Genomic DNA, 17,393 nt, shown 5'->3' with positions numbered 1-17,393 from the left:
TTTGTAGTATAAACAATTGCCATTATAGCATAAGAATACACCCCCATAGCTCTCTTGATGAAAAAAAGTTGGCAATGGAAGAAAGATGCATAAAGATAATAAGGAATTTAATTTATAGACTAATTAAAATTTATAGGAAATACATCAGAGGAATGGATAAATAATTACAAGAATGGGCTCTTTTCTTTATTCTCCACATTGGAGGTTCAAATAATAAAATTGTAGTTAGATATCTATTAATAATATAAGTCAGGGGTCTTCTGCTACAAGTGTAGACCATCTTTGTTTTGCTGCTATGCTGTTATATCTCAAGCAAAGCCAGTTTGCCACAACAATCACCATCTATGGCCTTTCAATAAGCCTAACTTTTTAGCTTTCTACACGAGCAAGTTCCTTTGTAAAAACACTGGCAGGCCAGAATCAGGTCTCCGTAGCCTATTTGTTTTGAAGGAGCTCTTCTCTAGAAACAAATCTATATCAAATAAAACGACCCAATGGAACTACCATTACACTAACGTCGTCAGTGGAACCTCTCATAACAGACAACTCTACAAGCCTTTTACATGCGGACAAAAGTTTCAGCTTTTGGGTGTCCATGCAAAATGGACGAATTAAATCTACTGCCTCCTGATTACTGACCTGGAAAGAGAGAGAGAGAAGAAAAATATTTAAGCTTCTGAAGAATTGGAGAAAGTTAATCAGGTCTAATTTTTAGGTCTAATTTTAAGCTTCTGAAATTATAAAGCAGAGCGGAATTACCTTATCCCATAGCCCGTCAGAGGCTAGGATTAAGAACTCGCATTCAGGTCTAATTTTTAGGATTTTAGTTTCGGGCTCTGCAATGACCCATTTCTTGAGGTGTCTATCTCCTATTGCTCTGGATACAGCGAGAGAACCCTGTAATCTCCATACCCCATGGCAGCAATCAACGTAACCACCCTGAAAAGATATTTCACTACAACTCGTTAGCATTTGTTTTGGAGAGATTGGAAAACATTTCTTTGGGATTTTAAGAAAGTTTGAATACTAGATGATATAATGGTAGGCTTACCAGGGTCTCAATCCTGTCCTTCTCATCTTCCCTTGAAGGTCGGTGGTCAGATGTGAGGGCTTCAGCAATTCCTTCTCTGCTAATAACAGCACGACAATCTCCCGCATTAGACACTACTAGATCACCTTTCCTGATCACCGCTGTTACACAACAAGCTCCACCATAAGCGTCCTCTTTGAGAAAATCTGAGTCTGTGGTCAGGTACCCATATTTAACTGCATCTTCAATTTCATCTTCTCCTCTTCTCATCAACTCGTCCATAATGTTCTTATCAATATTCTCTGATGCATATGCAGCAGCTTTTGTACCTCCATGCCCATCAAAAACACCAAAGAATGCCTGAAATTACAAATAAAAAAAAAACCCACAAATGATAAGAATCTATCAGATTATGATCCAGAACAATAAGAAGAAAAATGAAAAAGGACAACTGGGGAAGGTGTTCTGCAATTGAATGACCCATCTCTAGGTCACATTTGCTACCTATTCTATGATTTCCAAACTTTTTCGGTATATATTTAACCTCTCTCATTTAAGTTCTTTCTTGATGAAATCCCATCTGTTGGAATCTTTTGTATCCTTACTCTGAGGTAAGACTACGCATTCCCTATCCTAGCTAAATCGCTAATAATAAGATTTCAAAGGTATCAACTTTTTCATTTATTCTTTCAACACTTAAGATATTTTGTTCATACATGTTATCTATATCTTTCCCCATAATTTTTTTTTTATCTCCTTCTAATCCTATATACATATTGATAGCTGATTATAATGAAATTGAATATCCAACAACGTTTTCTTCTTTTTATTTTTACAATTTCTCTATCTGCTCAATTTCTAAAATTTAACATTTTAAGACAGAATCACGATCAACATTGCTTGGATTTCTACTTCATACCAGCAGCTTTCATTATCAATCTAATTCTAGCAAGATCAATATGCAAGGGGTTTAATAAAAGGAAAGAAAATTTTTAACCTACCTGTTTGGAATCTCCTTGAAGATTGACGACAGCAGAATATCGGTCCTCCATGGCCTCCCTCCTCCCTTTCTTGCAATAAACAGAGAATCCATCTCCCTCAACCTCAACCTCCTTCCTCCCATCCGTCGCCGCAGCGAAGCTCAAAGAAGTAACTGGAATATCGAGCTTGGCCGGTCTCTTTCGTTTAAAAATAGAGGACGAAGACGAAGAAGGAGGAGGAGGAGAAGAAGAAGAAGAAGAAGTCGAATCAACACCAACACGGCCTTCCTTGCACGACCTCAAACCACTCAATGATTTATGAAGCCGAATCCTGAAAGGCGAAGGCGGAGAAGACGACGAAGGAGAACCACAACAGGACGACGATAACCCATGATGGTTTAAGGTGAGACTCAAGGGTTCGGGCGACGAGGCTGTGATTTTGCAGAAGAGGGATGAAACCCTGGATGGCGAGAAGACAGGAGAGCTTACCACTGCAACGGCACAGGACATAGTCGTTGTGGTTTGCTTTATTGGTTAATAATTCTCTTCTCTTCGCTTTGCCTTGATTTTCGCTGTTCGTTTCCTTTTCTTGGTGAAGAGTAACTGAGCAAGGTATTTAAAGCAGTTTTTTCAGAAGAATCTAATAGGATAATAGGAGTGTGAATAACCAACCATTAACCATTTAACCCAACCCGTTCAATGGTCGGCTTCAGCCTTCTATCTCAAAATAACGCCTGGCTCGTTACCAAGGGGCAACGGAAGGTCTCAGGAAGTTACCGTTGAAGGCTTCGGATAAGAACTAGTGTGAAGGGTGCGACATCAAAGAGTGAACCCGCTTCCTGCTTCCTTAATTTCAAAGATATGATGACCATTAAGTTTTTATGACGTGGCCCAGCTGGTGATGAGTGGTCCCCCCCGTTTGTCTCGCCACGTTAGTCGTTCCTCCCTCCTACTTCCCCTTTCTCACCTCCTTCATGGCATGATGTTGGAACGAGACCGGATCGACTCCCAGCAAACACCTGTTCTCAGGCATATGAGTTGGGTCCCAAGTCTTATGATGAGATGTCAGATGTGCGGACTAGAAGCTCGTTGGGACAATTTCTGATCCCAACTCTTATGGAACCCCGGTGCAGATCCGGAGTGATTTCCTAATTCTCACTTCAATTTGTTCATCGGGACCGTTAAATAAAAGGGTGGCCCACCATGGTCGATCAGACGAGATGAGACCATCTGGACGGCTCAGTTGGCTCGATAATATGTAATATGTCAGCATGGATGTCACCATGCATTACTCCTAAAACTAAGCATGTGGTGGGATGTGAGTTGTTTCTTTTCTATCATCATATTATGGTCAAATCAAAAACAATGAAATGATCCACAAAAGTAATAAAAGAGGCAACCGTGTTGGTGTTGTGAGTCTCGTGACTCATGTTTGTGATTGAGGCGTCAACCGACATGCCACGATACCCAATTCTTCCGTGTCACAGTGTACCCCACCCGTCCCTCCAACGGTTTATAAATATAATCTTCAAAACACGTTGAACGATCTTGTCAAGAGTGCCAGTATCATTAATTGCGGAGCAGAGTCAATAGTCGGAATTAAATAGAAATGGTGCTGGTGCCACGGTTGCCAGCTGGATCAAGCTTGATAGCTCCCTCTAGCTTACACGCCAAATTTTCCAATGTTTCACTCTGAGAGCTTAACAAAATTAAAATAAGGTATTTGGCGGAAGGGAGACCGGATCTCCTCCTCTCACACCTGGTGCCTCACACGCACATCCTATCATGTATTGGGAACATCTACTTATTTGTTATTATTCACGAGAGATGTTCCCAATGCACGGTGGATGTGTATGTGAGGCGCCCATTTGTTAGGAGCAGATTCCGTCGCAGCTAGAGGATGATGGTTTTCTTTTCTCATCCTATTTGACTATCGTATCCATCGTTTTTTAAAACCAGACTGGACCAGAAAAACCAGGAGCAGTTATCAGACCGGTTTCATTTTACCCCAGAACTTTCATTTTGGACGAAAACCGTTGATTTGGTCAGCAAATGCTAACCTGGGCGGTCAAACCATTCGAACTGCCCAATGGTTTATAGCCTTTTTTTATTTTTTTTTGCCATTAATACGATAGATATATTAGAGATGTATCCACATGTTTTGTATATTTTTTTTATATTTTTATCATTTAATTATAACATCAAGGGTAGTTAGCACATTTGACCCAAAAAGGAAGAATTGTTGACCCCCACCAAACAGGAAAAAAATTTCATTTTTGTTTAATATAATTAATATAAAATATTGTAGATTTACCCAATTTTTTTGCATTGTTTTAATTTATATTTTATAAATTTTATTAGTTAAATGTGACATCATTAGTTGAACTCTTTGACTTGAATGGTTGTAATGCTTATCTGTCACTTAGATACAAGGACGATTTGTTCTTGAGCTGGTTTTAAAGAAGATAGGATTATATTGTTGAAAGTATTGGCATTGGATCTAATTAATAGAATTTGTTGATGAGAATAAATACCATAAATACATGATTGATTGAGAGGGAAAGGGAGAATATTCCTTAAATATAAGACTTAATGAAAAGGAATCTAATGAGATGAAAATTTGTGATTTAAATTATATTTATATATATTTATCCTTACCATTTTAGCCATACCAAATTTAGAAAAAGAGTATTTTAGTTAAGAAAAAAATTCCACACTCTTTGATGAAGGTAGATTTGGCCCTCCAATGACACTGTGACACATGGCATCTCAGAACAGCTAGATGACACCTAGACACCACCTAAGTGATGATTTGGAGTCCTAGATCGCGGCTCGTCTTTACCCTGACCTGGCAACCTGCCTTTACGCCGACCTAGCGACCTCAACCACAACTTAGGTCGGCTTGCAGCACCTTGTCTAGGGTTAGCCTGTAGCACCTCGTCACCGGCCAAAGTGACCTCAATGCGAGGAGCGACCTCCCTCAAGGGCTTGTTGACCTGACTGAGGACCAGGCAGTAACCTGCGAGATGTTCTCGCCGACAAATTCGGCATGCATATCCCGATGCTCCCAGGTTTCTCGGAAGTTGGCCCACGTACCAAATGTTCCGGAGCATGGTCAACGTACATGGCGGTTACCACCGAGGATCTCGGACCAGTTAAGCATGACCTCCCGAAAATCTTGGATGCGATGCGTGAGGCCCACACCAAACAATGCCTATATAAAGGCACCAACCCCAATGACACAAAGGAGAGGCGAGTAAGCACATTCTAGCTTTCATACTTTCTGATTTTTTAGCTTGCGATCTATTATGAGAGTACTAACTTAATCATTGGAGCGACCTCGCCGGGTTAGCCACCCCGAGTCCTCTAACATTGATTCCTTGTAGGTTTATCTGAAGAACTACCCAGCTCAACAATCAATCTAGCTCAACACCCAATCTACCCCCCAGCTCGGCATCCAAGTCTTCATCCAGCAAAAATCCTCCACTTTGGCCACTAAGTCATCGGCCACCTGGAAGTAGTCCGAACAATAGGGTGCTGCCAAAATACCCTTCATCACTCTTATTTGCATTTGTAATAATAGCATAATATGAATATAGGTATAGGAAAAAACTATTCTATTATTGGAAAGACATGATACCAAAAGAACTTTGAGCAATCAAAACCTTCACAAATTTTGATACATACCAGTTGATTGGTTATAATAACTTTTACTATATTGGTTGATTAGGTGCATGTTTTTCCAATATCATATCTTTCTGGTATCATAGTCAAACCCTAAATATACATATCGGCTAGGTCAGTCTACAAATCATCACCCCTAATGAAAATATAAATTATACAGTTAATCTCCAAGATTTTACAGTTGAAGCCCTAATAATAGTGCACCCCAGACAGAATACCTAAATGGCCATGAACTACTATGATACAATGGTTGGTCCTATTTTTCCCTGAGAGAGATGGTGGTATATATATATATTGAAGATGCTAATGTTTGTTGTTTGAAGATGTTAATGTTTTAAAAGTAGCACAAAGGTTGAACTGCTTTACTCAGGGTGGACAGTTCAATCATCCAAATCAATGCATTAGCTTGTGGCATCAATAATTAAAAAATTCAGCATATAATAATTGTTCGGGTTATGGTTGAGCTGGCACCGGATGCCATGTGGCACCTACATGGCCGCCTTATATGCTCGGCCATGATAGCACCATGTCATATCCACGGCCTGCCTTATCTCCTCGACCACGTGAGCACTACGCCATATCCTCGGCCCTATTCTATCTTTCCAGCCACGTTGACTCCACGTCATGATGATAAGCACAACCATGATAGGAGAGCGAATGGGGACAATTTTGCAACGGATTAGGTCTTATCCCAAAGACTTCGACGATTAACCTTGTCCCAACAACCCTGGAAGCCTCATCCGACCAGGACACGGATCTTCGGCTATAAAAGGTATCCCTCGGTCAAGGTAAAGGATCCATCTCTTCACTCTCATACCGTTACTCTGCTTGTACCAGCACTGCTCTCTAGTTGCTCAGCCCGACCACCTACTCCTTTCTACTGACTTGAGCATCAAAGTGTCTACCCGGGGATAACTCCTTGGGCCTCTGACTTCCTTCTTGGTTTCAAATCTTATTGTGTGGCTTCATCCTTCCACCTCGTCTCTGACCAGCTAGCAAGGACTATTTGACTATGACCTCGGTTCTTGCACCACCTATTTCGAGCAACATCAGATTGGTATTGTTTGTGGAAAACACACAAAAAGCCTTTCCCTAATCTTCTCTCACCGCGCAATCAAGAGCTAATCAAGAAAAACTCTGAAAGATCAACAAGTCGATCCCCCCTCAAGGATCCCATTCTCATCGTAGTCCTCCGTGCCATGAGACCCAGCAGCCTCAGCAGCAAGCCGTAATCGACCTTATCCAGTTCCATGTGATGCAAGAAAAGGTCGACAAGATCTTGACAATGATGCAGTCATTGGGATCCACAGTGCCGCCCACTTAAACCGTCCCTCCTATTGACCCGATGCGTATGAAGGTTGATCCTCGCCCCAATGACCCCAAAACGCACTGATTGGAGAAAGATAGGGCACGGTAAGAGCCTGTATTGATGGGATCAGGGGTTCACTGTCTTCAGTAGTGAATTTGGCCAGGCCTAGTAACAAAGGCTAGGCTGAACCCATATGACTTTTGTGGAGATCAATGTTAGAGTCCCACGCCATACAAAGAGAGCCTAGCTAGCCAACAAATTAAAGAGGAAGTGAGCCTAATGACTTAATGGGCCTAAAGCCCAATTCGAACTAGGCTATGATTAATTAATTATGGGTGAATTTGAGATCAAATCTGCTTCTAGATAAGCAAGAGGATAAGATATGTCTTATCCACTAAAGAGTTTTGATCTAAATAAAGATTTGGATCAAAGAACCCTCTCCTAATAGGATTTGGAAGTTGATCTAGAAAAGTTATAAATAGAGGGAGAAATCCTCCCGTTAAACACTTTTTGCAAATCCAGATATTCTCTCTGCTCTTGCTGCCCTGCCCTGTTCGATTTCCAGTTCTTTGAGTGATCAAGATTGGATCTTGAAATTGTTTCTTGTTGGGAGAAACAATCTTGAAGTTATGCTCACATCCCTGTGTGATTCTTGCTGAAGAATTAGGGTTCTTACTGAAGAATCTCTTTGTTGATCCTTCCTCACCCTAAACTGTGTCATCTTCAGTGGAGGACGAATTTGGTGAACTCTTTGGGTGTGAGCACCTACATTGGGAATTATTGTTGATTCCGTATCAGGTATATCCCTCCCTTAATCTTGGTTATAGATTTGGTCCGGTTTGTTTCAAGAACGAACCTTGAAAAATGCAGTATTTCTAAATTAGGGAATTGGATTCCCGGAAGGGAGAAAGAAAATTTTTGAAATTTTGCCCCGCCACCCTGCATGGTTCGGCCATCTATATGATGGATCTCCTTTCCCTTCCATACGAACGTGACAATCGTAGTAGAACTCACCAGTCTGCTTGGATTCCAGCCAAGGAAAGGCTCGTTAAGCGGGTGCCGCATCAGACGGTCTCCATTACCGAGTCCAGTCCGATTAAAGACCGACCAGCACTGCCCAAGAAGGAGAGGGCCGCATACGCTACGACTCCCAATGACAAGGACGTAGAGATCCAAGAGCTTAGGCAACGATCGACCGAACTAGAGCATAGCCAGGTAGACAGAAGCGTAGCCTTACCTGCAGCCCGACCAAAGGAGCCAAACGGCTAGTGCGCAAAAGAGCCACCCTTTATCCAGGAGATTGTGGATGAGCTCCCCCCGGTCGGCTAGCGAGCACTACAGTTCCAAAGGTACGGCGGAAGTGGAGACCCCAGCGATCACCTTGAAGCCCTCAAGGCCCAGAAGATGCTACACGACACGTCCGAAACCCTAATGTGCAAGGTTTTCATGGCAACTCTAAAGGGCATAGCCCTCACCTAGTACTCCTCCCTTCCTCCGCACTCTATTTCTTCCTAGGAGCAGTTGGAGGACTAGTTTGTGGCACAGTTTACAACTAGAAAAAAACACTGGAAGACTTCAACGAGCCTCATGCAAGTGCGGCAAAGGAAGGGAAAGTCTCTCAAGGAGTACTTCACCAGGTTCAACATTGAAGCACTACAAGTCCGACACCTGAACCAGTCCGTGGCCATCATAGCCATACAGCACGGTCTGCGACCTTCTCTGTTCAACTTCCCCATCTCAATAAATCCTCCTTAGACCATAGCCGCACAAATGAGCCATGCACAGAAATACATCAACACGGAAGAAGCCCAAGTACAGCAAAGAGACAAGGAGGAACGATCAAATAGAAAGAGACGAGATCCCAAAGATCGCGGAACCGAGAGGACGGACGGAGGAGACAAGAGACAGGATCACCCGTAAGACCGAAGACCAAGGACCCCACCACCAACTTACAGGAATTTCACGCCATTAAATACACCACGGTCAGAAATTCTGATGTAGACTCGTGACCATAATTACATCCAATGGCCCAAGAAGATGAAGTCTGAGAGCAATAAGAAGAACCACAACAAATACTATGCGTTCCACAAAGACCATGGCCACGACACTGATGATTGTTACGATCTACGCCCCCACATCAAAGACCTGATCAGGCACATATACCTTGATGGTTTTATCGATAGAAAGGGCGAGAAAACAGAAGAACCGCAACCAGCGGACATACCTCCACCCTAGACTCCCCCAGTCGGGGTCATTGCCATGGTCTCAAGTGGGATGAGCATCGGGGAGGAGAGCGACACAGGCCGAGAAAGGCAACCAACTACAGGAACCCTGACGATGAAAGGCTCATACCAGAGAGCGGGATTATCAAGAACCTAAAGATGTACTACTTATGATTCCAATCAATAAAAACAACTTTCTTTTGCACTTAGTTTTTCAACACGCACTACACGGCATGTACTGCACGGTCACGACTCCCGACAGATCGCACGACACACGCCGCACATTACACATCATCCAGGAGAACTCTTAAATGTCTGAAACTTCTGCGCAATGACTTGGACAACCTATAACGGCTAGAGCCTGCAATACAAAGCAACACACTAGCTCGGCATCGTATAGCCGACCAGTTCAGTTGACTCAGCCGTTGACGGCAGAGCCCAAAGCGGAGAAGATCACCCTTGCCTCCAAAGGCTAGAGGGCGGTCACCGAACTCCACACACTCCACTGACGGAGCATCATATCAGAACTAGTTGAGAAACGGCTAGCCCACGAAGAGCCAAAAGCTCCCGAGACTTGCAACTGAGCATCCCTCCAAGAGATGAGAGCCCAAACACTTCGGCTAGACCGAAGACTAATGATCTTGGCCTCAACCGTCCTTGGTCATGATAAGACCGAGGCCTACGACTTCGTAAAGAAAAGAGGGCGAAAGTGACCGACAGAAGTGCACAATCTCGGAACTTAAAAGCACGAGATATATATATATAAGATAGAAATTGAAAATTAAAAAAAGTAACAGAATGATTAAAAATAAACTTAAATATGTATTATTCAATTATGACATCACGGGTTTCTTTGAAAAGTTGGATCACCGACCCACCATCTAAATAGGAAAATAGCTTTGCTTTTGGATTAGTTTTAAATTAGGGAAAATTATAGTCATAGCCGACTATACATTTAAAATTATGCTACATAATTGGTCTATAAACTAACAAAACTCTGACAACCAGCTCTACATTTCAAATTATAAAAACCCTTGCCATGTCATCAGAGGCTTATGTGGTTGTTGCCAACATGGGACTCTTAATCCATGTTGGACACACCGAAAAGCTTATACTAAAATTGCCCATTAATGTCGGGTGATTAGAAAATAAAAAGGTTTTTAATTTCTCTCTCTCTCTCTCTCTCATACTCTCTCACTCATAGTCATCTTTATCTACTCAATGATTATGTGATTTGAAAATAAATAAAAATGGTTTTTGGTTTCTATGTTTACATTCTCTATATCGATTTCTCTCTATCTATCATTCTCCCTCAATCTCTCCCATTCTCCCTTTGGCTCTATGGTTCTCCCTCAATTTTTCTCTTGCTCTCTCTCTCTCTCTTGTCTTTTTTATTTTCTTACACACGTATATGGTATTAATCATATCTTATAAAAGAACATGAGACCAACTTGGTATGGTTCAAAAATTATTACATCAATTTGATAAAAATTCACAAGAAGCTATTGGCAATGAAATTTACATCAATTGGAGAACGATAGAGATTGAGGAAGAATGAGATATTGACCGAAAGGGAGAGTGAGGGAGAAGAATGAGAAAGATTGAGGGAGAACAATAGAGAAAGGTTTTGATTTGGCTACAAAAGTTGAGAGAGTGGGAAAGACAGAGGGAGTGAGAGATCGAGATATGACTGTAAGAGTGAGAGATAAGGGAGGGAGATCGAGAGATAGAGAAAGTGGGAGAGAAATTGAAAACCTATTTTCGGCATAGATTTTTTGTTGTGTCCAACATGGACTAAGAGTCCCATGTTGGCAACAACCACATAAGACACTAATCACATGGCAGGGGTTTTTATAATTTGAAATGTAAAGCTGGTTGTCAGAGTTCTGTTGGTTTCTAGACCAACCTGCAACCTAATTTTAAATGTACAACCAATTTTGATTATAATTTTCCCTTTAAATTATATATTTCATTTACATTATATAAAATATTTTGTACTTATCACACTTAACTTTGGTTTGTCTATGGTATCATTTGACTCAAACCACTAGCCCACCATCTAAAAATAAAAATTGTTTGATTTCTAGATTGACATTAAATTTTGTCTTACATTTCCATCATTGATAAAATTATATCTTATGTATAAAACTTATTTTTTTTCAATATAATGAATGCACAATATTAGATACATACCCAATATTTTATATTTTATAAATATATAATATTAGATATGTGCCCAAAATTTTCTTTATCTTTTTTTATTTATTTTTGTGATTCCTTGCATTTTCTATTATTAAAAATTTTATTATTTGACTATGACATCATTTCATTTCTAGGTAGATTTGAATTTGACATTCCATTTTCATCATTAATAAAAGTACTTCTTATATTTCATAGTTATTTATTTTAATTTTTTATTATTTAATTATGACATTATTTATTAATCCATTTGACCCCAAATGGTCAAATTGCTAACACACCACCGGGAGGTAAGAAAATGGTTTTGTTTTCAAATTACTTTTCAAAATATTTATTTTTATACTATTAAAATTAATATTGTGGATTTAATTACAAGAATTTAATGGTGAGAAAAATATATCTTAAATATAGTATTTAATGAGAGAGAATAGGAAAATATTTTTATTCCCAATTGGTTTTAAATTTTACATTCAATTTGCATTATTAATAAGCACATTTCTTATTTATCTTACTTATTATTATTTAATATGCATGTTAAAAATGTTCCCATTTTTTTAATTTTTTTTTCATTTTATCTATTTTTTAATTTTATTATTTACTCGTGGCAACATGGGTTAACCCATTTGACCCAAAATGATTTAATTTTTTACCACCACCTAGGTGAAAACACTATTTTTGCTAGGTAGATTTTAAAAGTATAAGCTTTTATGTTAGGGTAAATTTCTTAAACTACCCTTGTGGTTTATCTAATTGACTAAGTGTACCCTTACTGTTTGAAATTTGACTAACTCTTCCCCTACTGTTTCTAACAATTGACTAACTCTACCTTTACCATTAACATCTGTTAATATTCCGTCAAAACTCGTACACGTGACATCATGTGACCTTTAAATTTTTTAAAACCCAATGCTACCCTTGGCCTTATCGCCTTCCTCCCGATGCGGCTCTCTCTTTCCTTTATTTTCCTATTACAATCACTGGAGAGAACTGCACTGTATAACAGAACAAAAAACCAAAAAAAAAAAAACTATCAATCTTTTCACAGTCAAGGACCTAAAAGAAAATACAATTCTATCTTTCTCTCTGCAAAATCCAAAGAGGACGAAGGGACGAAGGGAATTATACAAAAAAACAGGAGACAGGCATAGATTTTTAAGGTTTACTTGCGGGTCTTGATGAGAGGGAAATAGAAAGAAGAAGTCCAATTTTTTTCTCTCTCTTTCTCTCCTTCCTCTAGGCGGCAGTGGCAGCAACCCAACTCCCATCTCTCTTTCTCTCTCTCTCTCTCTCTCTCTCTCTCTCTTCTTCCTTTGGGCGACGGGCAGCAGCCCCCTCTAAAGTCCGATCTCTTTCTCTTTCTCTCTCTCTTCTTCCTCTGAGTGGCGGCAGCGGCAACCCCCTCTGATGAAGTCCAATCTTTCTCTCTCCCTTTTTCTTCTGGTCGACGGCAGCAGCAACCCCTCTAAACTCTGATCTCTCTTCCTCTCTCTCTTCTTCCTTTGAGCAATGGTGGCGGCGGCAATCCCTCTAAACTCCCATCTCTCTTTCCTCTTCCTTTGGGTGAAGACAACGGTAATCCCCTTTGAACTTTTGATGGATGTATTCTTCTTTCTCACGAGTAGGGGGCTGGCTCAGGACCTTCCTCTGCTTCTGTTCCCTCCATGGCTTCTTAGAAACCTCGCTAATGGAGGTGGGAACTTGACGGCGATAGCAACCCCTCTAAACTCCGATCTCTCTTCCTCTGAGCACTGGCGGCGACGGCAATCCCTCTAAACTCCCATCTCTCTTTCCTCTTCCTCTGGGTGAAGACAACGGTAATCCCCTTTGAACTTTCGACGGTTGTATTCTTCTTTCTCACGAACAAGGGGCTGGCTCAGGACCTTCCTCTGCTTCTGTTCCCTCCATGGCTTCTTAGAAACCTCGCTAATGGAGGTGGGAACTTATCCATTCGACATGGGCTGGAAAAGGGTTTGGAAGAAAGACGCATGTAATGTTAATCAGAGAAAGACACAAAGAAAGAGATACCCGAACAACTAGATTTCGAAGAAAGTTCTTCCTTTGCGAATTCTGCATTTTTAAGCCACAGGCTCTTGGACCATTGCAAAATCGAATATTTTGGATTATAAAAGGGTAGTTTAGGCATTTTGCATAGGTTTTGACGGAAGTTAACGGTAAAGGTAGAGTTAGACAATTGTCAGAAACAGTAGGGGTAGGGTTATTAAGTATGGATATTGGAATTATTGATTATTGATTTATTAAGGATACACTTAGTCAATTAGCTAAACCATAAGGGTAGTTTAAGAAATTTACCCTTTATGTTATTGGAATTATTGATTTATTAAGTATGGATTTAATTAATAAAACTTAATGATGAGAAGAAACAAAATTGACTTAAATATATGATTCAATGAACATGAATGCAAGTTAATAACTTAAATGTTGGATTTAATGAGAGAGAATTGAATGCATTGAATATCTTTAAATTAACTCTTTTTAAATCATTTAATATCAAGAACCAATTATCCTATTTGCCTTTATTTTTTATCAATAAATATAAATGCAGAGGGGTAAATTTTGTCAATGTAAATATATATATATATAGTGTTCTCTATTTGGCTAATAAGAAACTACTACATGAGTTTGTTGTTTGAAGATGATAATGTTTTAAAAGTAGCACAAAGGTTGAACTGTTTTACTCGGGGTGGACAGTTCAATCATCCAAACCAATGAATTAGCTTGTGGCATCAATAATTAAAAAATTCAGCATATAATAATTGTTCAAGTTATGGTTGAGCTGGCTCCGAATGCCACATGGCTCCTATGTTGCCGCCTTATCTCCTCTACCATGACAGCGCCACGTTGTATCTGTGGCCCGCCTTATCATCTCAGCCACGTCAGCATTACGTCATATCCACGGCCTATTCTATCTTTTCAGCCACGTCGATTCCACGTCATGTGGATAAGCACGACTATGATAGGAGAGCGGATGGGGACAACTCTGCTAAGGATTAAGTCTTATCCCGAAGACCTCGGTGGTTAACCTCATCCCAACAACTTTGGAAGCCTCATCCGACCAGGACACGGATCTTTAGATATAAAAGGTATCATTTGCTCAAGGTAAAGGACCCATCATTTCACTCTCATACCGTTACTTTGCTCAGACCAGCACTGCTCTCTAGTTACTTGGCCCAACCACATACTACTTTCTATTGACTTGAGCATCGAAGTATCTACCCAAGGATAATTCCTCATGCCTCTGACTATGACATCAGTTCTTGCACCACCTAGGATCGAGCAACATCAATAATAATAATAATAATAATAATCGACTCTTTAATTAGTTTAACCATTCAGATTGACGCATTGTTGATCAAGTCATTTCTTTTGTATAGAACATGGAGGATTAGATGTTGACGTGGATCAGAATTGTAACAGGATAATCATCAATCTGATTGACTGTGTCAACAACGAATTGAAAGCAATCGAAAGAGACAACTCATTCGGTTAATATATGTTAACAAAGCAGTTGAAATAATAGGGATGCACTCCAATCCATTTTGCTGTTTTCGGCTTGATAGAAAATAAAGAGCATGCAACAGAAGTTGAGGTAAAATTGTTAGTGCTGCGTTTAGCTGTAATGCAAATTTCAATTGCACTAATGTAAACGATGGATGGGAATACAAATATCCTGAGTTTAAATTATGATTTTACACTTGTGTAAAGTATATCACGAGTCCATAATCAGTGTCACACAAATTTTGTGGACCCCAATACAAGCAAAAAATGTGTGTTGGGGTGGGTCCGATTCCAAACAGGGCTTAGACCCAGGCCGCCTAATCCAAAAATTTCTGTGGCTGAAATATCTGATCAGGGAGGGCTGTAGGGCGTAGATAGTTTCATTCGCACAGTGTTTCCCCCTTCTCCCTCCTCTTCCGCATCTATCACCAGTCACCACTAATGTTTCAACCTGCACCGGCTATCCGCTCTCGGTCTCTTATAATAATTAATTGCGCTTCTTCGCTTCCTTAATTCCACCAAAAAAAAGTTAGAACATTGTATGCTCTTTTATTCGTTTAATGGATTTTCGTTATTTCTACCAAAAAAAAATCTATAAATTTCAGACTTGCCTCGTCCAAAAGAACGCACCTTTGGCGACGAGTACATTGGAGACGATCTGAAGATCATCATTTTGTTGTTGGAGGAGAACTCTATATATACCCTCCATCTCCATGTCGATTAACCACAATTATTATTGATAATGAATTCCTCTTCTTTCATGCATATTTTCCTTAACTCTCATAAATTAGCTAACTAAATTATTGCTTGTAGCATTCGAAACATCGATCCTTGCGTGCTTTTTTGTATCACCTTTCATTTTCGATCTACTTGTAAAGGATAATTACGTACTTTACTCATTGATCAATAAATTTAGTCTTAATTTGGACTTTTTCATATAAAGGAATAAAGCATGATGCATGTAGTAATACCACAAACTGTATACAAGTATAGAAAAAGTTGCAGACGATCCATCTCCATAATGAGGGAGAACTAGCGGAGGGACCCTACTTCGTAGGGGTTGGAATGGAACTGTCGATTCGTTGACCCATTGACTAACCGTTGAATTGGTCAATGATTTATTGATTCGAACGGTTGAACTGTTGATTTGTTTAATGTTTTTTGGCCGTTTTTTTTTATTGGGAACCATCCAAGCAACCTGTTCCCTTTTATCCTAATCTTGGTCCCTAGCCGAAAATCGTTGAATCGATCAACGATGCATTGACCCAGGCGGTCGAACTATTCACTCGTTCAATGGTTTTTTGTCTTTTTTTTTTTTAATTTTTGTTGTCAGAACAGGCCATCCATTCGAACCGAATAACCGGTGGCCAGAACGGTTCCGTCTTCAGGTCATATGAGTCACACACTCGAATGACATAACACATATGGTACTACTTAATAGACCTCAGACACTAAATTTTTTGCCTGTAATTTTTTTTTTGTCAAAACGGGTCGTTTGTTTTTTTTAATTGGGTATCATCCAGGCAACCAGTTCCGTTTTACCCCAATCCCTGTCCTTGGCCAAAAACCGTTGAATCAGTCAATGACTTATTGACCCGAGTGGTCGAACCGTTAACCCATTAACCCATTCAATGGTTTTTTTGCCCTTTTTTATTTTTTTTAATTTTTGTTGTCAAAATGGGTTGTCTTTTCGAACTGAATGGTCGAATCGTCAACCCGAAAACCAATGGCCAGAACGGTTCCATTTTCGGGTCGTATGAGTCCCACGCTCGAATGACATAACACGTATGGTACTGCTTAATGCACCTCACACACTCAACTTTTTGCTTGTAATTTTTGTTGTCATAATGGGTTGTTTGTTCGAACCGGACAGTCGAACCATCAACAAAAGAACCAGTGGCCATAATGGTTCCATAATTTTTTGTTGTTAGAATGGGCCATCTGTTCGAACCAAACAGTCAAACCGTCGACCCAAAAACCAGTGTCTAGAACGGTTTCATTTTCGAGTCGTATGAGTCACACGCTCGAATGACATAACACATATGATACTATTTAATGGAGCTCACAAACTCAATTTTTTGCCTATAATTTTTGTTATCATAATGAATTGTCCATTCGAACTAGATAATTGAATTGTCGACCCAAAAACCGGTGGCCAAAATGGTTTCGTAATTTTTTGCTTGTAATTTTTGTTGTCAAAACGGGCCATCCGTTCGAACTAGACGTTTGAACCGTCGGTTATCAGAACGTTATTAACAATATTTATCAATAATAATAAGTAATTATACTATTTAATTAAATAATCATTAATGATAGTTTTGATAATACTATTTAGTTATTTTTAATATAACAGTAAATATTAAATTTATGAATAGGATTTGTTAACAATATTCATTAAATTAATAATTACCAAAATTAAATTAAATTAACAGTATTTATCAGTAGTAGTAATT

General features: G+C 39.6%; 1 protein-coding gene across 1 annotated transcript; it reads right to left on the bottom strand.

The window, feature by feature from the left end:
• Nucleotides 1-90: 90 nt before the first annotated feature.
• LOC104602565 (putative protein phosphatase 2C 25) lies at nt 91-2,711 on the bottom strand. The gene is made up of 4 exons (XM_010266291.3): nt 2,032-2,711; nt 1,052-1,390; nt 760-939; nt 91-639 (listed from the first exon to the last, which is right to left on the bottom strand). Exons 1-4 carry the CDS (start codon nt 2,518-2,520, stop codon nt 478-480), a joined length of 1,170 nt encoding a protein of 389 aa, XP_010264593.1. The 5' UTR covers nt 2,521-2,711; the 3' UTR covers nt 91-477.
• Nucleotides 2,712-17,393: the final 14,682 nt, after the last annotated feature.

Source organism: Nelumbo nucifera, chromosome 2, assembly GCF_055504915.1.
Source record: "Nelumbo nucifera cultivar China Antique chromosome 2, China Antique-T2T, whole genome shotgun sequence".
NCBI classification, from domain to species: domain Eukaryota; kingdom Viridiplantae; phylum Streptophyta; class Magnoliopsida; order Proteales; family Nelumbonaceae; genus Nelumbo; species Nelumbo nucifera.
Note: the sequence above shows the minus strand (reverse complement) of the source record. Positions and strands in the feature narration are given on the sequence as shown.

Bases quoted from the DNA above. Each gene is read 5' to 3' on its own strand.
- LOC104602565 (XM_010266291.3), bottom strand. From the start codon at position 2,520: ATGTCCTGTGCCGTTGCAGTGGTAAGCTCTCCTGTCTTCTCGCCATCC. The intron at 1,391-2,031 runs GTAGGTTAAAAA...TTGTAATTTCAG, and splicing joins TTCAAGGAGATTCCAAACAG to GCATTCTTTGGTGTTTTTGA. The intron at 940-1,051 runs GTAAGCCTACCA...ATATCTTTTCAG, and splicing joins AGGACAGGATTGAGACCCTG to GGTGGTTACGTTGATTGCTG.